Source organism: Astatotilapia calliptera, chromosome 9 (assembly GCF_900246225.1).
Source record: "Astatotilapia calliptera chromosome 9, fAstCal1.2, whole genome shotgun sequence".
In the NCBI taxonomy this organism is placed as follows: Eukaryota; Metazoa; Chordata; class Actinopteri; order Cichliformes; family Cichlidae; genus Astatotilapia; species Astatotilapia calliptera.
Genome location: NC_039310.1, coordinates 14123977 through 14146774, shown reverse-complemented (window position 1 = coordinate 14146774; position 22798 = coordinate 14123977). Strand labels below are relative to the sequence as shown.

Here is a 22798-nt window from a genome sequence, read left to right as displayed (position 1 = left end):
TTTGCTTGCAGAGTGAAACAGAAAAGTACAACAAACATTCCTACAGTAGAATGGGGCGCAGATGAAATGTTTAGGTAACCTCATAACTTCAATTGATAGTAAAATGGAACCTTAAAGCTTGTCAGAAAAACTTATTTGATTCTTATCCTGATTAATGATGGTATCGACTGATATTTAAAAAAAAAATGTAATGAGATTTTTTTTCCAATATCGCCCAGTTGGTGGCTTCAGGTCTTAAAATAAAATTTGTGTATCGTAAAATAGTGTCAGACATTAAAACATATGTTTATGGTTGGGGAGTCAGTGCTGTCCTGTGCAATAAAACTGTGAAAAAAGGATTCTTAATGTCATATTCCATGCAAAATAAATCATGCAATATACCATTTATGCATGCATGTATATATTTTTGTTTATTTATTTATTTGTGTGCGTGTTGTAGATCCATGTTAAGCTTCAATTTAATATTTTCTTGTTGTAAATGAAAAATTGAACCAATAAAGGGTTTGTTAAGGGTCAAAGGTCTCTCCTCTTCTTTTTTTTTTTTTCTTTTTTTTTTTTTTACCCTGTTTCTATTACATATTGATCCTGTATGTACACTATAAATGAATTTTGTCTGCTATGAATTTATGGGACCCTCTGGCACTCATGAATTTTAACCCCCCTCCTCCCCACTACCACCCATCTCCTCCACTCCTAAATATTCAGCCCTCCAAGGTAATTCAAAGAGCTTTGCACGTCCTCCCAGATGGCAATATACCAACCACACAAAGCTCCAGACTATGACATATTAAGCTTTGGCTATGCACACATATATACATACAAATACAAATGCATTTGGACATGGACACACACACACATTCTGGGGGAATGAAACAATATAACATTATAATCGGTGGGTGGCTGTACTGTGTTTTTTTCCCCTCAAATGTGTGCCTCAGGCCTTTCCATTATTGTAATGCTCTATGCTTCCTGTTCGGACTGTGCAAGTAACCTCATGTGTGACTGATGGCAATTCTGCATCTCAAAAGAAATGATTTTATGACTTCTTGCCAAGTTGATGGGTATGAAGTATGAATGCAAGTACATACGCACATGCAGAATTTTAAAATGGCAAAATATTTAAACTTTGGAGGACGCTGAATCAAATAGTTTCTGCTGCCTCTGGCTTTGTCCGATTTTGCAGCGAGGCTTACCTCTGACAGAGAATGATTCTGTGGGAAGATATAGTTCCCTAGTTGTATAAATAATGCAAGCAAATACGCTGATTTACAAAAATAATGAGGAGAAGAGTCAATAAATGAAAAAAAAAATGAGTAGGGGAAAGGAAAGCAGATGAAAAAGTTGTTTGCATAACATTAACCATTTATAAACCTGAGAAATAAAACACTGCATAAAGCATGTGCAAAAATATCTAACAGAAAAAAAAGGTTAAAATGCTGGACTCTGATATTACATTGGGTGATGTTAATAACTATTGCTAGAAATTTTCAAATTAATTAGTTAGTAAATTACTTTAATTAAAGTTAATAAAACAGTACTTATACATAGGCTGTCATAAAAGTTTATTCTGGCACTAATAATACATGTTTTAAGTAGTGTTTAAAAGGCAGGTGGAGCGGCACTGACATAAATAATCATTCAGAATTTTTCATTTTCACTAACTGGTAGGTTTTCAGCCACAAAATGTACCTCCAAGGTGTAGGGATAAATGGACTGGTACTTATATAGCACTTCTAATTACTTTAAGAACTCACTCAATACAAGCCTTGATTATTCAATTCACACACGCACATTTATAGAAATGCTTTTTCTTTCTTTTTCAATGCTTAAGCATTTTTTAACCTAATGTTTACATGCCAAGACTTCAATGGATCGGGGTAAATGTAGTGCAAGGTATCTTAGTTAAAGCCACTTTGTCATGCAGGTTGGAGGAGCCAGGGATGGAACCATTAACCTTGTGATTAATAGGTGATCTACGTCCTGAGCTACATTTGTTAGGCAAATGTATAGTGGTGTACACAATTGTCTAACAAAGATCCCTGGTGCAAGTCACAAATCAAACATACGGAGATGTGGCAACCGCTTGTATATAAGTGAGCAGCTGAAAGTAGCTTTTAAAACATATATGATAACATTACTGATGATTTGTAGGCTATTAACTATTTTGGAAATGTACAAATCTACTGATAATTCTTATTATAAATAACATTTTTTGGCCTTCCCACATGCATTCATGCCTCTTGTTACTTGTCTCAGTCTAAAGTAAAATATGGAGGTCTACAATGCAGAGTGCTATAGTCTATAAATAGAGTCATATTTTCTTCACGATGTAGTGGGATGTTTATTTCAATAAGATTAATTACCACTATTTTAATGTTTTTTCTTCTTTGACAGCTAAACAGGAGTATAAAATATATTTCCTCACTATGTATCACAGGAATCTCATAGGAAATTAGATTTCTTGGTCCGTGCAAAAGCAGTGGAGACAGTGAGTATTGTTTCCATGGAAACAATGCTGGTGCCTAATAATTCAATATTTAATCAAGAGGTGATCAGAGGAAAGCGTCTTCAACACATATACTCAAATACCTGCCACCTACCAGCTACAGGTACAAAGAGATCCTCTTTCATTGGCTTTGGTTTATTGGAAATTTTCATGGTTGGTAAATGAGAAAATAGAACTTTAATTTTAGTTTGGATATACCAAACATGCTTTGGTCCTGCTGCATGGTCATTAACACAACAATTTGCAGCTACACTCTAACAAAACTGTTATTTTGTTCCAATAAATGAGTGATGAGAGTAAAAGAAACAACAACAGAGTTAATGAGTGTGTGGGAAAGTCATGGGAAAATTAGAGAATCGACTAGATATAAACACGCTCACAAAAACATTATTCAAAGGATTCCCACAGTCTCACCTGGAGTGTTCTCCCAAAAGCTTCGTGTGCCCTTTTGTTTTACTCTTTATCTGCCTGACTGAGAGATAAATGGATGAAATGACAGACGTTTTGTCAGAGAACAGAAGAGCATCTTTTCAGTGGTCACAAACACTTTTACTGCAAGTTGTTGCTATCACACACACACACAAAACAGCTACACACACACACACACACACACATCTTGAATAAGCATACTTCTGTTAGTGGATGTGTGTGTTTAGTCGATGTGTGTGTTCATAGTGGGGAAGATCTATGGTCTGGTGGATTTGGCGTGTGGGGGTGGAGACTTTAATGACCTCAGACCCACAGTGGCAAGAAAGAGGTTATGAAGATATATGATGATTTTATTCAAGCCTTCTTTGCATCATCTGCTCTCCCTATTTCTTGTGTTCCACCTGCCCGTTTAGTTTTCAGAAAAATGCGTTTAATTACCAGGTTGCACTTAAAAGTACATTAGGCAAAAAAAGAAAAGTGGCCTCAATCACAACCTCAGTGAGCCCAAACGTGTTCTCCTAGATAAAGTATTATATATATGAACATGTGGAACAACTGTCTGTCATTAATGACACATTTAGAGTAAAAACAGACTGGCATGGGCCTTCTATTGAGAATCATAATATTTATCGTTATGTAAATGTCTAACATTGGTTTGCATTCTTGCTGCGGTCTGATCCAATGGCTCCTGAGGGGGGGGGGGGGAAGAAAAAGTCTCAGTCTAACTGGCTTATTACAGACCTTCCTCTAATTCTAGCTTTCAATAACACTATCTTTACAGCATTTCATTTCATTTGACGAAACAAACTGCTTAATGGAGCTTTAAAGAATATGTTTCTGGGGGCAAAAAAGGAAATGCTTGGAACGCCATATACTTTTAAGCATCACATGCAGTAGTTGCTGTGAATTTGTCTGCTGCTCATCTATGGATGTGAATTTCTTGTTCCACCACATCCCAAAGGTGCAGATCTAGTGACTGTGGAGGTCATTTGAGTACAGTGACTTAAATTTCATCTCTATGAAAGCTGTTTAAGATGACTTGAGCTTCATGACATAGTGCAAGAGTGCCAAGAAAATATCCACTGCACAATTACATGACCAGCAGCCTGAAGTCTTAATACATGGCACAAGGGATTCAAGATTTCATGTTGTTCACACCTAATTTTGACCTTGCCCCCCAAATGCTGCAGCAGAAATCAGGACTCATCAGAACAGCCAGCATTATTGTCCAGCTCGCATGAACTCAGTTTTTTGTTTTTAGCTTCCAGTATTAGTCCCTGATCTGGTCTTCTGTTGCTTTAGCCCATGTGCTTCAAGGTTCGAGATGCTCTCATGCATACCTTATACGTTATAATGAGTGATTAGTTTCTGCTACCTTCCTATCAGTTGAAGCAATCTGTCCATTCTCCTCTGACCGCTGTCATCAACAAAGCATTTTTGCCCAGAGAACTCACTGGATATTTTCTCTTTTTCAGACCAGTCTCTTTCAACCCTAGAGATGGTAATGTTGGAAAATCCCAGTGGATCAGCAGTTTCTGAAATATTCTGAGCAGCCCATCTGGCACAAACAACAATGCCACATTTAAAGACACATAATTTACCCTTCTTCCCTATTGTGATAATCAATTTGAACTTCACCATGTCTACGTGCCTAAATGCGCTGAATTGTTGCCATCCGACTGGCTGATTAGATATTTGTGTCCATAAACAGACGTGTTGAAATCAGCTTTGTACATTTCAAAGTTTACAGTATGTGATTCAATTCTGTTTACAGGAATTAATCACATGCCTTATTCTGACTCATGTAATGGCATATTATTTGGCCTAAACCAGAGATTTAGTAAAAAACACTTTCTGTGATTAACCATCATTGGTGAATTTGCAGTCTTAGATGGCTAAAAGGTTACTCGGGTTAAAAGCTCCAAATGAAAGAATTTGTGTGCTTGTGTGTTTTTCCTTCAAGCTAACAGAGAAAATGAGAAATACTTTATTTATCTTATCTGTTTGGAAATAGGTATATGTCTGAATAAGCTGTCACTTAAACGCTCCATAAACAAATTATCCCCAGTGGGAAAACTGGATGGCGTTGTGTCTGTGAGAAGCCTCTCTTTTCTCTCACTCTCGTTTCGCTCCTCGATGTGTGCATATCTGCACGTCTCTCCCCAGTATATTTGCCATTAAGAGGGACTAAGCATTTCATTATAAGTCTACTGAGCTCCCACTGTGTCATTGAAGCTAGAAGCCAGTTTGGCTTTCTTTTTCAGAGATACTAATAACAGAATCAAAGGAGGGAGCATGTGTTTGCGTGTGTGGGTATGTGTTTGTGTGTCTATGTACTCTGGTAATACTGATGTAATCGCAGGCTCAATCCCAATTAGCCTAGAGGGTAACTCTGTAATAATCCCTACCCCTGGGCATAATGGCCTATTAAAGCAGCAGTGGACAGAATAAATGAGTGTGTCTACAGATAGAGAGGGAGAAAGAAAGAAGGGGAAGGAAGAAATAAGAGTATGGGAGGAAGGGGTGAGGGGCAAGAAAGGTTGTAGGAAGGGAATGAAATAAATGGAATAAAAAGAGCCACAGATGATAGCATCATGGCTAAAATTATTTTGAACCTTATTTTGTTTCTACCTTAATAATAACTTCCAGCTTTATGTGCATCAGTTTAATGGGCACCAAGTTTTCTTATTTTCAGCTCATTATTTTTATTCTTGGAATCGACAAGAGCGGCTTTGAAAATTAGCATTTCAAACTCACGCTTAATTACCTTGTAGTGGAACTTGATGCGACCCCCCCCCTAGTTCATCCCCTGTCTCAAACTAAGCCATTTTAGTAACCTCCCATGTCCCAAGTCAACCGATATCACACAGAGCCAAGAACAATAGTAATAAGCAGTTCAAAACAGAGTGCTTAGAACAAGAAAAAGCCTGAACTTTTTGGCTAATGAGGATTAGCTGCACTTACATCTCACTGAATCAAACATGTGCTTTTGGTAGATTATATGACAGAAAATACAAAGACAACAGTTCCACTGCTGTCCTCACCGGTTCGCCTGTTAGTGTTGGGTTTAAAACCACACAAAGCAATTGTCAAAAAAACAAGAGATCAAATACTGAAATGGAATTACGAAACACTTGTCTGTCATGGACTGTCTTCATGTTAGGGCTGGTTTGAATGCTCCCAATATGGAACAAAAAGTCAGATTCACTTCTGTTCAGAATTCAATTAATCATGCAGCGTGCACATTAAATTTCAAGAATCAATTTTTGCTTCAGTTTTATCTTCATAGCACACCGCTCACATGCTCCTGTCCCCAAAGAGCAAAACAACAGCTGATGTGGGAAACACATGAGCCACCTCAGCTGTGAGTTGGTAGGTATATCTACTCATCATATTACATTTTTGTTTTAGTATGCTGTAGAGAAAAAAAAACCTTTAAACCTTATTAAAACTTATTTTGTTGCAATCAGGCTTGATTATTGGTTCTATAGAGTTTTCATTTACTGTCCATTGAAAGAAAAAAACACTGCCCAAGAAGCATAACCAATGCGGCCGTTGAGTGGCAAGTCTTTTTCCTAGAAGGAGTTTCCTACATGAATGTTTTTCCATATAGTTCAATAGCAAATATAATGTAAGCGTACATGTGATATGTTTTTATGTAGGCAAACCCACCTGATGATAAATCTACTCGGTAGCTTTTGGCCGCTTTCGTCACATTGATGTGAACTGCAACCTTGCCGTCCTCAAGCGAGATCTCCAGAGTGCCATCATCAAGATTGCTGAATAGGAGGAGGCCATGAGGGTTCCACGTACGAAACTGGAAGCCCACGGATACCGTGTTATGATTGGCTCGACCAGGCAACTGCAGGAAACTGGTGGCGTTGAAAAAGACTGGGAAGGTGTGGGTCTCCGCACAGGTGAAGGACAGGTTTCGCTGTTAGCATACAGAATTAGAAAAAAGAAAGAACAAAGATGGACAACGGGAGATTAATTAGTTTTTAAACAGAGAAGTCAAAAACAGAGCTAATGCCTTTAAGGGGGCTTGCCTGTGAAATAAATGCCTCAAACACTTAAGGAAATCTTGTACTTCACCACCCTTTTGTTGCTTTTAATCTCACTTCTGCGTGATTACTTTCACATGTTAGTGACTGAAGCGAGATTGAAAGACTGATGAAGCTTGAACACACTCATCTTTTTCTTCTAGCTCTACCTGTCTTTGAAATGTAACTATTTTCATCTTATTAATCACTTTATCTAAAATTTTATCGACCTTTATTTAACATCAGCAACTATGTATAATTTAGATTCACCAATTAAGTTAATATGCAAGTCTCTGAATTATTGGGAGAAGTGGGAACACTTGAAGAAAACCCATCTATCAGGAAAAAGCAGAACATATAAACTAGAATCCAGCTGACCAGGAGATCCTCCCTGCTGTGAGCAATAGTAGTAACTAATGCACTGCTGTGTTGAGAAACAGGGTTAAACAGTAACCTGGGTGAATTTTATGTGCTGCAGAAAAACAAACACTATTGTGGTATTTAGGCACTAATTATCATTGAATTTCTCCAACCTTGTGCTCTTAATCTAGTCATTAGCAAGCACACAGCATTGAGCTGCCTTTCCAACTATAGATGATTCCTGATTGTGTGTGTGTGTGTGTGTGTGTGTGTGTGTGTGTGTGTGTGTGTGTGTGTGTGTGTGTGTGTGTGTGTGTGTGTGTGTAAAATCTAAGAGCAGATCTGTTTTGATTAGAAATAAATGGCTGTGTGAAGTCATCAGAGAGAATTACAGGTGTGGTTTGAATGAACTTGATTAGTCCCACCATTTGTTCAATCAGTCCAACAGGGATCAAAGCAGATACACTGGCCGTCCCCTGAGAAAGGGCTCAGATTTTTCAGAAGCAAATTTTTAGGACTGCAGGGCAGTTAATGTGCTGAAGGTGCATCCTGCAGTCTGAAAAAGTAGGGTGCATTTCATGAAAAGAAACAAGGCCTTTAATCTGCATCTTGTGCCATCGAGATATGTTGAAAATAAACTGTTGAATAGTCAATGCAGTGAAAACCTGTCTTTCCACTGTAAGTTATGGTAAAATTGCAGTCATGATAACAACACTTGCAAAGACAGCAAGGACACACATGGAGGGGCCACTGACAGGTCAGTAGTATCTGATTAATTATGAATCTGTTCAAGCATTTTGGTTTATTGAATAATCTGCCCCCACAGTCGGGTCAAGTATGGAGTTAGTGTGACAATAATGAGCATGTTCAACAGGCAGCTGCCTTTATAAGCGCTATTCCAAAACGTTTAGACATATATTTTGCACATTTTCCTTACAAAGCTGGAGGTGTCGAGCTTCTTTCGGCGGGCCAGGTCTGTAATGTTGTCTCCATTGTAGTTGATGCTCTCCATGCAGCCTTTAAAGTTTTTCCTTCCTATTCCCACTGGCTTTCCACTGTATGGCATCCCGCCAAAACTCAACTACAGAGAGACATAGTGCAAAGAGTTAAAAAGAGATAGAGAGTGAGAAAAAAAAACGCATGGCAAGAATTCCTTTAATTTTTCTTTAATAAGCTTTTCAGGCTTCTCCTCCCGGTTGCTTTTTATGGATTTACAAGTGTGCACATTCCCATTGCAAACAAATTTCTTACCTCGATGGATTGGACAATCAATTTCCTGTTTTAGGTATTATTGCCTGAACTCTTTGCATTTCATTATCTGATGTTCAATATGTACATTTTATGGGTTAGGTTGGTGCTAGTAATTTGTTTAAATCAAACAGTTTTACCTGCGGGGCATAAAGCATTCACACACACTTTCATGTTGTAAAAATCAGTCAGTTTAGTTCGTAAAATGTCAGGATAGTCACTGATAGATATAGAAGACAGTATAAATTCCAGTACTATATTTGGGCAGTTACATGCTTTTTGTTCGTCATGCTTTGTGACTAAGCATATTTGATTTGAAGGAAAATAATGAATACTACGTTAAAGTGCCAAGCCATAGCTGCACTTTGAGGTTACATCAATATTGCAAAAACTTAGACTGTTAGATACGGTCCTTTAAATTGCTGGGGCTCAAAAGTAATTGGCTTGACACTTGGTTACTAAAAGTTTCTAAGGCAGTCGGTTGTCATTTCAGTGTTAGTTCATGCACAGAAGAGCTCACACATGGCTCAGAGTTAATTAAGAGTTGAGCTTTGACCTTTAGATTGACTCAGTATATAATCAAGTGACCACAGAAGTGGAAAAATGGTGATAGTAAATGTTTATCAGAAAGATATCAAAGGTAGTTGATTTTCAGGGTGTTTTTTGTCTTAAGGAAATAACAGAAAAAGGCAAACAAGCAGATCGGAAAATCATCTGCATGGTGTAAAAACTCCCATTTTGAGTGCTGGGATGTTTCTAGAATGGAGCTATGAGATGGCACACCTCTTGACTATACAACTTGTGCACTCATACAATAATTGTTACTTAAGCAGGCAATCTAAATATTTTTTTCCTAATTTGAAAAACAATTATTCAACCAAAAATTATGTCTAAAACTTGTGCAGCTCCACATTTCATATAATAAATGCGTGGTTGAACACGGGGCAGCACACGAGCCTTAAAATCATGCCTAATTTTTTTAAGTGTGAATTTTCTACACTAATTTTATTTCTGATTAAATATTGTGATTTCCTGTGGGCTCCTCTGTTTTATTGTCAGTCCCTCCTGTCTCACCCCATTTAGAAAATCCTGGAAACATCCCAAGATCTCAATCTGATGAAGCAGCAGTCCGCTTGCTGAAAGTCAGACAAAATACAAAGAGACCCCACAGGCAAAAAAGATAAATAAACAAACAAAAACAAAGGTGACTTCAGTATAGGCCCGAGAGAGCATCACAAGGGATGATACAATATGTCCAATGATGCCTGTGGGTAAACGACTTTGGCAGTCATTTACTGTAACACATTTTTCACTCAATATTCACACAGACATAAAATAATTACTGTGACTTCATCTGTATAGTATGTGTCCAATTAATCTGGCCGTTCAGCTTCCCCCACCACATGCCCACCATTATTATTGACTTATTGACTTATTATTGACCTACTATAAAGCTCAAATTAAAGTGGAAGCACTTGAATGTAGGAGCCATTATTTTAGTAGAGAGCCTGAATAGGGAAAAAAAAGAGTGTATAAAAATATTTTAGTTTTTCCATTCATGGTACCAGTAATAGATAAATAACTTTTTTACAATGACAAAAAAAAAATAAAAATAAAGATACAATCATTGTTTGAGAGACTCATAGCTTCTCTATCTAATATGACTTTTGAAAATTTGGTGACACTATGTTGTGTAAATATTGCAGGTCCTCTTTTAAACACCAGGTGTGTAGGGTGCTCTTATAGAATAGGAAAGCGCAATATAAGAAGAGTAATGTTGTTACTTGTGTTATGAAGGTTCTTTAGTTATCTATATTAGGCAAACAGAAAAACAAGACTCACTAATATGAAAGAAAAGGTTTTCTTCCTCCGCACTTCCGCTACAATCAGCTAATTTTGTCTTTGTGCGGGAGGAGGAAAATGGTTAGGGTTGCCAACCGTCCCTTAAAAAACGGAATCGTCCCGTGTTTAGAAACAAAAGTACACGTCCCGTATTGAGCTAATAAGGGACGCACTTTGTCCCGTAATACAGTGAGAATCAAAAGTAGTCTATAAATGTTTATGGAATTAACGCCTTGTTTGAAAACATAATTCCCAGCCCCTCTTCTGCTTTGTGACCAATGAGCTGACAGCACACTTATGACAATTCGAGTATGACAATTCAGATTACCGCTCATCTCATTGGTCGAGGAAAGGTCGCTTACGGAGAAAATACCGGAAGACAACAGATGACCACAACAAGAAGCATGGCCAACAGGGAAACAAACGCCGACACTGCGGTGCAAGTCTCGGACGACAGTACACCTAAAGCTGGGCAGACACTGTGCGATTTTTTCAGTCACGTTATTCAGCTCCTGCTCAAACTGCACGATTGACTCGCAGGGGTTAGAAGTTCATAAGTCACGATGCAGGTCTCACACTATACGGCCCGATGCGACCTGAGTGCTCACACTGTGCCTCCATAACATGAAGGTTATAACAGAAATTCTGTCGCTCGCTCTCTCTCTCTCTCTTTCACTCACACAGACATGCCACCACCATCAACTTTGCTAAATTGCTAATGAAAAACATTGATCAGGCAGCTGTGATTGAGCAGCAGTGTAGATCCAACTATTTTCACGGTTGTTGTGGTCGTGATAATTTTGTGATGCCACATCGAAAAGGCTCGGATGAGCTTTCCAAAGTTCTACAAGTTGTGCCTCCATCGCTTGTGTCCAGATCACAGGCTGCACAGCCGTGCTGCTCCATCTTTTTCACCGACGTTTACGTGTTTGCGCGTGAGCAGTGTGAGCGGCTGCGTTGACACCCTCACGAGCGATTGATGATCGGGAGCTGGTCGTGAGGTGTTAATCGCTTCTCGTTACCCCACGTATACTACACGACGCACGATGAAGGCCAAAATCGGGCTGATCACCAAATCGGTCGCATGACTCAAAAATCGTCTCAAAATGGGCCAAAAATAGCACAGTGTAAGCCCAGCATTAGAGCAGCAATGTTTGTTCGCTCAGAGAAAGAAAAAAAAAAAAAGCTGCAAAAGTACAGGGAGGAATGGGAAAAGGAAAACACCTGGCTGGGAAAATGCACGATAACACCTTTAAAGCGCACTGCACTGTGTGCCGGCGCACTTTAACCATAGGCATGCTTCTAGTGGTGGGCACATGAAGAACATGAGGGGCGTGAAAGCTCAGGGAACCCTTTACCAATTTTTTGTCCACCAGGCCACGGCAGAAGCAGATATGGTATGTAAACACTGGTTTGTTTGTTTTTAAATCCTCTGGTTAAGGTTAATATGGGCATGTGCGGTGAACATCAGCGCTATGTGGCCAGAAGTGTGATAATATAATTTATTTTGTGTAATAAACAACTACAAGGATAGATGATTACAACAAATAGATCACTATTACATAAAAGTAATACATTGATGAGTAATGATGCGTAATCATGGGAACAAGCGGGTTTACAAACAGGAGCAGCTGATTAGCATTAGAAAAGCTGAAATAATACCTCAACTGAAGCCAATTGTTGTCATGGTCCTGGGCCATGTGGGCCCAGTATTCTTAGTTTCTTGTATTTTTGTATTTCGTTCCTTATTTAGGCCATGTTTCCTAAGTTGTCCTGTTGTGGTGTTCCTTATTTGACTTCCCCTTGTGACTTTTATCCCCTGTGTGCCCCTCTATGTATCTGTGAGCCCTCATCTCCCCTCCTTGTTTCATTCCATGTTTCCCCAGCCCACTATGCCCGTGCTCTCTCTCCTCCTGGTTGCACCTGTGTACTTCCTGTTTTACTTTGACAGTCTCCCGTCAGTGTTGTTTACTCCTGCCATGTCTTGTTATGTTTATCTGTGTCAGCTGTGTTCCCATGTGTGGCCACTTCCCCTGATCATTCCTCTTGTGTATTTAGTCTCTGTGTTTCATGTAGTCTGTGTCGCGTCGTCTGTGTTACCACCCCCTGTGTTCCGTATCTCCAGCCATAGCTTTTTCTTAGTTTATGTCCAGTTTAGGTTTTCTGTTTGAACTATTACCCTTATACTGCCCTCGCTCTGGTTTGTTCTGTTATCAGCCATAATAAAAGGCTCGCTTTTGTTTAATCCACTCCTGCATCTTCGCTTGTGTTCGCGTCTGGGTCCAACACACACATTCCCACACGGTCTATCTCCACGGACCGTGACAATTGTACTAAATGCACTATATGTGCACAGTCACAAGAATATTTTTCGTTCTATTGTTTTCTATTAATTTATATAATTTTAAGTTAAGCAGGACAGAGTTCTTTTAAAGAAAGATTTACTTATATTCTCAAAAGTTAAGCATGACAGGCTTCTGTTTAAGAAAGAGACCTGTTTTACTGTGTTAATGTTGTCATTTTGAGCTAAAAATAAATGGCTAAATGATCATTTGTTTCCCATATGGTCATATCACAAAGAATATGAATGAATGAATGAATGTCTTTTATTCGAGCAACCAAATAATAAAGTTATTGTAATGTACAATTACACAAAAAAAGAAAAAACAAGTTTAGCTCGAAAAGGAGTGGGATGAAGACAAGCTTTTTAACTCCCACCCCTACAATCTTATCTGAGTTTTAAATTTTGTAGTTGCGCAGTACATTTAAATATTTGTGACATACAATTACGGTTATAAAATTATCGCATTGTCATAATTACAACATACAGTAGTGTAAATATTTAGCATCAATAATACAGTCTTTATTACCACCGCTGAATATCACAGTCATCACCATCATGGTCATTACATCCTCTCCGTATATTATTTATATTTTAGCTATGAAAATATCAATGAAGTTTGCTTCCATTGTATAGTTGTAACTTCATCAATTTTACTTTTAAGAATTAATTCTGGTCTACTGTTTCCTAATAATGGAGATAACAGTAATAACAACAGCGTAAGACAATATCAACAGTGTCCATTTCAACTCTACAAAATAATTGTTTATATAAGTATTTGTTGTTAACATTCTATATATAAACAAAGAAAAAAGAAAGAAATAATACAAAGAATATATTATTATTTACTATCATGGATAAACAATCACACACTCGATTCCTTATTGTACCTTGACAATATACATTTTTTGTACCTCGATTTAAACAGATGAATATTTGGACATTGCTTGAGCTCTACATCCATTCTGTTCCAAAGTTTCACTCCACACACAGACACACACAAACCTTTCCTGGTAGTTCTAACTATCTGCCTTTTAAAGTTACTACATCCCCTCAAATTGTAACCTCCTTCTTTATGTGTAAAGAGCTTTTGGATATTTTCTGGCAGTATACCCTTATTTGCCTTATATAGGAGTTGAGCAGTCGAGAATTCAACTAAATCAATCAAGTTTAATAGTTTTGACTGCAAAAACAAAATATTAGTGTGACTATAATATCCTACCTTATACATTATTCTTATAGCACATTTTTGTAGTATAGCCAGGTGATGCAGAGAACTTTTGTAATTATTGCCCCACACCTCTACACAATAAGTCAAGTATGGTAGGGCTAGTACACAGTATAACAAAAACATTGCATGGCAGTTTAAGAAGAACTTGGCTCTATTTATGATTGAGATACTTTTGGACACTTTATTTTGTATATGTCTGATGTGTGATTTCCAGCATAATTTGCTATCAATCATTACTCCCAAGAATTTTATTTCTGATACTACATCTATGACTACACCATCTATTTTTATCACAGTATCTTCATTTACATTGTAATTCCCAAAGAACATTACCTTGGTTTTGCTCAAATTTATAGATAATTTGTTAACATCCATCCATATTTTTAATTTCCTTAACTCATTGTTAATGTTAAGTACTAGGTCACTATGGTCGTCGTTAGAATAAAAAATATTGGTGTCTTCAGCAAATATAACTAATTTTAATAACTTTGATACATTAAATATGTCGTTTATATAAAGATTAAATAGAGTTGGTCCCAGAACTGATCCTTGTGGCACTCCACAGCTAATGCCCAAATACCCCGATTCAAATTCGCCCATCTTCACATACTGCTGTCTCTCAGTCAAATAACTTTGGATCCATTTCAAGGCCACTCCCCTAATACCATATCTGTCTAATTTTTTAAATAATCTGCTATGATTAATCGTATCAAATGCTTTCTTCAAGTCAATAAATATCCCTGCTGCATGTCTTTTTCTATCCAGACTGTTGGTTATCTCTTCTATTGCATCAATGATAGCCATTGAAGTTGACCTTCCTGTCCTAAATCCGTACTGACTTTCATTGATTAGTTTATGTTTGTCAATAAATTTACCTAGTCTATTATTATAAAGTTTTTCTAATATTTTAGAAAACTGTGGGAGCAGGGACACTGGTCGATAGTTAGTGAAGATGTGTTTGTTTCCACTTTTATATATGGGTATAACTTTAGCTATTTTCATTTTCTTTGGGCATTTCCCCGTTTGAAATGATAAATTACATATATAAGCTAGAGGTCTGGCAATGCTATGTATGATTCGTTTAACTAATGTCATATCTATACCAAAACAATCAGTAGAGGTCTTGTTCTTACAGTTGTTAACTACATCTAAAATATCTAATTCAGTAACTCCCGACAAGAACATAGTCTTTGAATTTATTTCTATCAGTGACATTTCGCTGTGATTACTTTTTGGAATTGTTGTAGCCAGCTCCGGTCCCACATTTACAAAAAAGCTGTTAAAGCACTCCACCATCTCGTTTAGATTGTAATTGTCACTGTTATTATTAGTGAAATAATCTGGATATGAGCACTTTTTTGTGTTACCTTTAATAATAGTGTTAAGTATTCCCCATATCTCTTTAGTGTTGTTTTTATTTTTATGTATTAAATTAGTATAGTATAATTTCTTACTAGTTCTTAATATTTCCGTTAGTTTATTTTTATATTTTTTATATCTATACTCTGCTTCTTCAGTTCTTAACTTAGTGAATTGTCTGTATAAAGAATTTTTCTTCTTACAGGCCTTGTGTAATCCTTTTGTTAACCACGGGCATTTAATATGCATCTGCTTAAATCAAATTCAAGTCAAATGGTTAAAAAATAATTTCACACACAAAAAAAAGAGCTACAAAATTCACCACACTGGGAAGGGTGAACTGGGTTGCCCGGCCCTGGCCACGAGGTGTCCCTTATTTATTTTTCAGGGAGTTGGCAACCCTAAAAATGGTAGAGGGCAGATATGGACTTTATTTTTATTGCACACAAGGATGCAATGAGCTGAGATGCAGTCTGTATCCAGGACAACAACAATTGCTTTATGCTGCTAACAGAACTTTGGCTCTTTGTAAACGTCTGCTAGACAGCATGCTAACACAAAGCTAGCTAAAACCCCAGAGTGATTATAAAGCTGAGTGAATACTGACACCAGCCCAGCAGCCAGACCCTGAACTTCAACATATAACCAAAGCAGTAATAAGCAGTCAGGCTTGCGGCCTCCATTTCTACCTGTTCTTAAGGTACAATCACCATGGCCTTGAAGTCTTTTTAGGCTCTTTTTCATCTTATTTTTGTGTCGTTGGCTTTGCATTTCTAAATACTAAAAGAAAGATTGTGTGTCTGGCCTAATTAGGATAGGGATTTGTAATGATTTGTAGATTTGTGGAACTCAGAGAAAGTAACAAATTAAGCAATGTACTGCATTACTTTAAAGAAAAGTAATGAGCAATGTGTAATACATTACTTTTTATGAGTAAAGAAACACTGCACATTATATATATTGTGCATGAAATACAACAAGTAGGAGTAAGCATTAAAGGAGAAACATGGTCTTTTTGGGAGAACAGATGTGCTGAGAGGAGCATTCAGGTGTGAAGATGAGGGCTAATAAACTGGCACCTGATGGGAAGCACTGAAGAACAGAGGACTGATAAAATGTAAACTGGGTTTCATATTTGTTCTACAGTTATACATGTGTTCGTTTTTTTTTTTCCATTTTACACACAACTCTGAGCCCTGAAGGAAGCCAAAATGATGGAGGGCAGTGTGCAATTACCAGTCGATGTGTCTGTCTGTCTTTTTGTGTGCATGTGTGTTGTTGCTTGTGCTGTGTGTGCATCTGTGGTGACGCTCCAATAGCCTTAGTAATTACTGCCAAGGGTAGACACAAATGCACCCGGATATTTAGTCTACAGCCCTAAATGGGAGCAGAGGACGCACATACACACAAACAAAGATGCACACAAAATAGAGTGTGCAGACTAAATGTACTGAGTACAGTAGTACACTTGACTAAAAGCTGGTCACAAACTGTAGATAGACTTAGTCAGGCAATGACATTGGTAGAATCTATTTAAGGTTCACCACAGACACACCACACACATGCACACAAAGCCTCCTGGTACACCCTTGTTGTATAGATTTCCCTCCAGATCCCTTAATTCAACAGCTTCAGTTTTAATTGGACTGTGGTTTGTCCTGCCCCATTTCTCAGCATCCTACTTAACAGTGGAATAGATCAGGCATATCAGCAATACCTAGCAAAGGTCAAACACTTACACACAACCACATCAATAAAAACACAAACACACAGACATACACATCCTGAAAACCTTGTGTGTATTCAAAATTGCACACGTGCATGTGCACTCTCACATTACAAACAAATTTCTTACTTGTATGTATCCCATAATCAGTTTCCTGTTATAGGTATTATTAGCTGAGCGAGTTGCATTTCATTAGCTGATGTTCATTATGCCAATTTTATCGAGTAGCATGATAGCTGAGTGTAAAACCAATATCTAATTTCCTGTGTGGCTTTATTTTACTGTACTGATCACTTGTGATGAGCAGTTTAAATGCAGCTGCAAATTAGAAAACAGCACAAGGGCATAAGGCAGCAAGTGAAGAAAGGAAGCAAACACAGACAAATGCAACTTCATGCTTACAACTGCTCACATTGCGGCATTCTCTGCAAAATGTCACCTAAACCAGAATCATTAAGCTCCAAAATCCAAATACACACTGGCATAACTGTTAATGAATGAAACACTGCAAGGTACTTCATGCAGTCAATTCAAGTCAGTTGGGTGTATTAGACGTGAATGGGAAAATAAAGATAAGACATTATTTTACAAGTAGAGATTCAGCTTGGTATTTATAGTCTACCTACAAACATTAAGACTGCACTAATGGCAGCATTCAAACTGGACAATTATTGAGTCTGATAGATTTTGACTTAACCTTTTGGGGGATTTTGGCAAAGTCCGCAACATTGTACTGTACAATGTGATATATCCTGGATATTTCCAGGATATATCACATTGTACAGTACAATGTGATATATCCTGGATATTTCCAGGACGGCATAAGAACTGCATTTGCACACCTTCTGACTTTGTAGCACATAAAGTTTGATCCTAATTAATAAATAGAGCTAAACTTATTTAATTAAATACTTAACTTTAAAAAATTTTTTTTAGTTTTTTTTTAGCCAAACCAAGTGCACAGTTTGGTCCTACACAGTGCAGTGACTATTTGCTGGATGAGCAGGATCTCTAACAGATGTTGCACGGTTACAATTAACAACCATATAGCTGAAGAACTAAGAACACGTCTGTTTCTTCTTTGCCTGGTAGCCAGTCATCCGTATAATAGGCAGCTGGTCTTGGCTGACATTATGTCACCATCATAAGTTGCTTCAATACCAAGACTACCTATCAATGTTATGCTGTTGAATCATTTGGCGTTTTTTTTCTTTCTTTCTCTTAACTATTAGGTTTGCAAGCCAACCCTATGGACAGACAGAAGGAGATAAAGCATGCATTACAAATGCACATCTTCAAGTGATCTGACTGGGACTTCTAAGGAGCTTTGGGAGCAGTTTATGGCTGCTTGGACACAACCTCAAAAGCACTATCAGTCAAATTCAAATGTCATATAGTTATTCATATTTATCATGGCAGTGGCAGAAAATCTTGAACTTTTCAACTTTCTCATATTTCCTTATTGTTTGTGTTATTATGTTTATTGGCTTCATCTCGACTTACTTCATAGTCCAAATCGAGGTGGTCAAACTCTCCATTAGTCCTGAAGTGCTGAGTGTGTCTGTCCAAGGTGAAGTTCACATTGCGACGGTAGCGTTCAATCACTACTGAGTGCCAGTGATTGTCATCCAAGAGGCTCCCTGTGGTCACAGAGGTATGACCCAGGATCGAGCCATACTGATTACTGCCTGTAATAAACACAGCATAAGCCTTAAAATGCAGCCATGAGAACGGCGGCTGAATTTGTAAATACAACAAATGGTGTGACCAGGTGCTGTAAAAATAAAACAAATATGTCACACACAAGCAAACACAACTTTTTTTTTACTGATTTCATTTAATTTTAAACTCTAACTTTAAAGGATGCCTGCAGTAAGACATCCTTGGTGTGTCAGACACACTTCTGGTTAACAGTGAATCATGATTCACAGACATATGGATGGTATGGGCTTTTGTTTCCTTCATGAAGAGGGGGAAATTGTGTATTAGAATCTTAACTTTTCCCTTGACTAATATAATTTCAGCAAACCTCCATCAGTATATCCATTGATCCCATCAAAGCACAGCAAAGTGTTATTTTTTGTATCTCAATTCATTTCCATTATTTCCCAGCTAGACACACATTGATGGAGGTTTCAAAACATCCTCACATGTTTAAACATCACTGTAAAGCAAGACATGTCTGAGGCTGATACCGTAAAGACCTAAATCCTAAACACTGTTGGAGAAGGATCACCATCAAGAGAAAGTTGCTTTTTCTAACTCTGTGGCATTTATTTGTTACCCACCCAGGTTTATCTGCAGCAGCAGCTTGGCTTTACGGAGTTCCAGTGTGATATAGTCTCCCTGCTGGCCTTCCCCATGGAGAATCACACCCTCACTTTCTGACGTCTTAAACCTCAGTGCGATCACGTCCTTAATGATCTTCATCTTCTTCACCTGTGTTAGCAAACACCAATGACTTTGTGTGATTGTTTGCAACACTGGTAACTAATTTCTGATTAGATTAAAATGAAACATTATGTAAAAAAACAACAACAACAACTTTTCACTTTAGAAACTTTTATACTTGGTAACAAAACAAGACAATTTTCACTACCCAGTGTTCAAAATCTACATCCATTTATTTATATATAGCTCTCATAAAAAATGCCAGTTTATCGTGATACATTTGAATTTTTTCATTCTAAGTTTTTATTTTATGATCTAGCCTATATAATATGCAGGTATATGCTGTGTACCAACTAACAAGACTCCAGACTCCAAGACTTCTATTTAAGGGCAATAGTTTTAAACACGTATAGGATCCCAAGTCTTGATAAAACACAATGACGAACAAAATACTGAAACTCTCTGTTAAATATGTTTTCCAATGTTTATTAAAGGACTGCCATAAGTTTGTGTGACTAGCAAAGGAATGATCAATATAACCAATACCCTCTAATAGAATTCCTTACAGGATCTAGTCTCCATGTTCTACAATGACCGAGTCAATATTGCTTTTTATATTCCAGTTTATTCAAAATTGAATATCCAATTCCAATCCAATAATTTTGAATATCCAATTTTAAATATTCGACTACTGAAGTTGAAATTTGGGTACCTTAAAACGATATGAGATCACACCCTGCCCATCAAAATTGATGATGTCTGCCCCTAAAGGAGGAAGATGGAATTAAAAGACAGGAAGAGAGAGAGAGAGAGAGAGAGAGAGAGAGAGAGATTATTATTTAAACAAACACAAAACACAAACATTCAGATACATTAAATTCAAACCTGACAGTAATATTTAAAAGAACAGATGCGCTAATAATAGATGAATGTGTAAAAGGGCAAATTAAATTAGATATTATATTGCCAGCTCAATTTCTGGCTTTACATGCCACAAATTGCCTTTTTCAAAGGAAAATTTTTATATGTCACAGTAGGAAGAACACGTTGGCTAATTGACACACATTTTTTGTTTACTGGCACACTTGCTATTAATCATGTTTCCTTTTTAATGCTATACATTAAGATTAAAAATAATTGCAATAATTAAAAAAATGATATGCCTTTTTTACACATTTAAAAACTGCCACACAGATACACCTGCATGCAGACTGAGCTGGGAGCTCCAACTTATCCCAGATTCAGTGTAAGCCGAGGTTAATCGAGGAGAACTCAAGCCATGTGTGTCATGTTTAACAAAGTTAAAGTACAAAGAAATGCTATGTGTATATACTATACGTATAAGTGAAGGAGCTCAAAAAAGAGACAAGCAGTGGCATGAGGATGATTTTCAGACCTTGAGCTCAGTAATAAAGAGCAGTGCTTGAGGCATCTCTTCAGTCTTACTATCATCATGACAAGTGTTCGAGTGGTTAGTGGAGAACACATATGTGGCAAGACTGGTTGGAGAATTTAGAGAAGAGAGCACAGGAAATGATGGGATAACATAGCTAGGGAAAGAGATACAGGGATAATGATGCACAGTCACACTGCCCCTCAATCTTATATGATTTCTTGGGTTTTTACTTATATAAAACACAGAAATACACAAATATACTGAGGATGCCTTTCCTGATAAATAGTTGAGGGGAGGTAGAGGGAACTTACATCTGTTCCCTTTGTTCCAACTTCTCAAATGCTGTCTCGCTTTCAGTATTTTTTGCTGCTTCACCCTCACCCCACTCTTTCCAATTTCATCTTTCTCCATTACTCTCCACTCTGCTCTACTTGTTATTTATTTTGGTTCTGTCTTTAGTTTCCAATCTTTCTTCAGTCATTTCACTTTGATTTTTGTTCTGTCACATTTATGGTACAGGCATTGGTGGTATCTCAGCGTCCAACAGTTTTATATGTCGCCATATATGGATATGGATCAACGTGGATAAAATAATCAAATAAATAAAAATTAAACGCATGCATGCGCGCACACACAAAAAATGCAAATACAAATGTTTTATGGTTGCTTATAATTATGCTAATGCCAAAAAAAGTCTCTGACATTTTAAACTACAAAATGAAGTTTGACATTGAAATGTTAAACTATAACTACATAATGCATTTTTCAACTGCTTAAATACTAGCTTCAGTTCTCTAAAACTAATTGTCAGTGGCCTGAACGCATATATTTAATTAACTTGTAAATATCCTGCTACAGTAATGTTTGGTTTTTGATTTTAATGGTCAGGTTGTTGTTAGTCAACATGACATAATCACAATGATCATAATATAGCATGCTTAATTAAAGTTTTGTGGATATAAATGCGATGTTACTGTCATGAAATTAAAATTATACAGGTGAGTAAACAGTGTAAATTAGTCATTTTAGCTGTTGGTAGGTGGTTGCTTTACAACATTTTGATGAAATAATAGATGTGCATAATTCATGTTCTCTGTGCTACAAAATCTTGCAAAACTAAAATGATACAATGCTTTTCTAAGGTTTTACAGGTGCAAAGGTGCATCCTTGCCCATTGTTAAATGGTTGCCAGGGAACATGATCACATTATAATATACCATGCATGAGTTTTGCTGATATAAATTAACCATTAATGTTGTGAAATTCAAATTATATGATGGGTATTATGAGTGCATAGATGTTAAATATGGGTTATTATCACTCATTGGTAGGTGGCTGCTAGGCAAAATGATGATGTCATAACATATGGTTCTATAGATAAGAACCTTAAAGGGATCTAAGATGTACCTGTGTGCCAAGTCTGGTTGCTCAACTCCTGACTGTGTAGGTGGAGTTTGTGGGCGGAGAGAGATTTTAATTTAATCCTACGTAAAGTACTATTTTTTTTTTATCCTATTTATTGTTTTTGCAAAACATTTAACCCATTCTAACAGATTAAAATATAGTTTTAAATGTGAAGCTATTGTGATGAATCAGAGTAACTATAAATCAAACTAGGGACCACAAGCCTCACCTTGATAGTATAAAATGTTTCTTGATCTAATGTATCCATTCGAGTTAGTAGAAACTTGTTTCAGGTGTTGCTGGGAGGAGCCAGAGACAATGGTTTCTAGTGGCACTCTGGACTATGTGAAATTTTCTCTCCTGGTAAACACAAACTGACTTCCCTTTCATAACACTGAAAACTAATTCACATTTTAAATCACATATCTGTGTTGGTTTGAAAACAATACTTGAGATGTAACTTTCTCCTTTGGTCAAATAAAGATAATTGTTTCAGACTGTTTATCTGTCATGAAAGCAAGTTTT

The 22798-nt window shown here is 37.2% G+C and overlaps 1 protein-coding gene across 1 annotated transcript in view; it reads right to left on the bottom strand.

The window, feature by feature from the left end:
• cntnap2a (contactin associated protein 2a) overlaps positions 1-22798 on the bottom strand; it is a 398850-nt gene that overhangs the window by 167840 nt on the left and 208212 nt on the right. Inside the window, exons 5-9 of the mRNA XM_026179392.1 lie at positions 20186-20238; positions 19371-19521; positions 18586-18770; positions 8273-8416; positions 6608-6869 (exon numbers count right to left, since the gene is read on the bottom strand). Coding sequence (XP_026035177.1) covers positions 6608-6869; positions 8273-8416; positions 18586-18770; positions 19371-19521; positions 20186-20238 — 795 coding nt within the window. The remainder of the gene's footprint in view (positions 1-6607; positions 6870-8272; positions 8417-18585; positions 18771-19370; positions 19522-20185; positions 20239-22798) is intronic.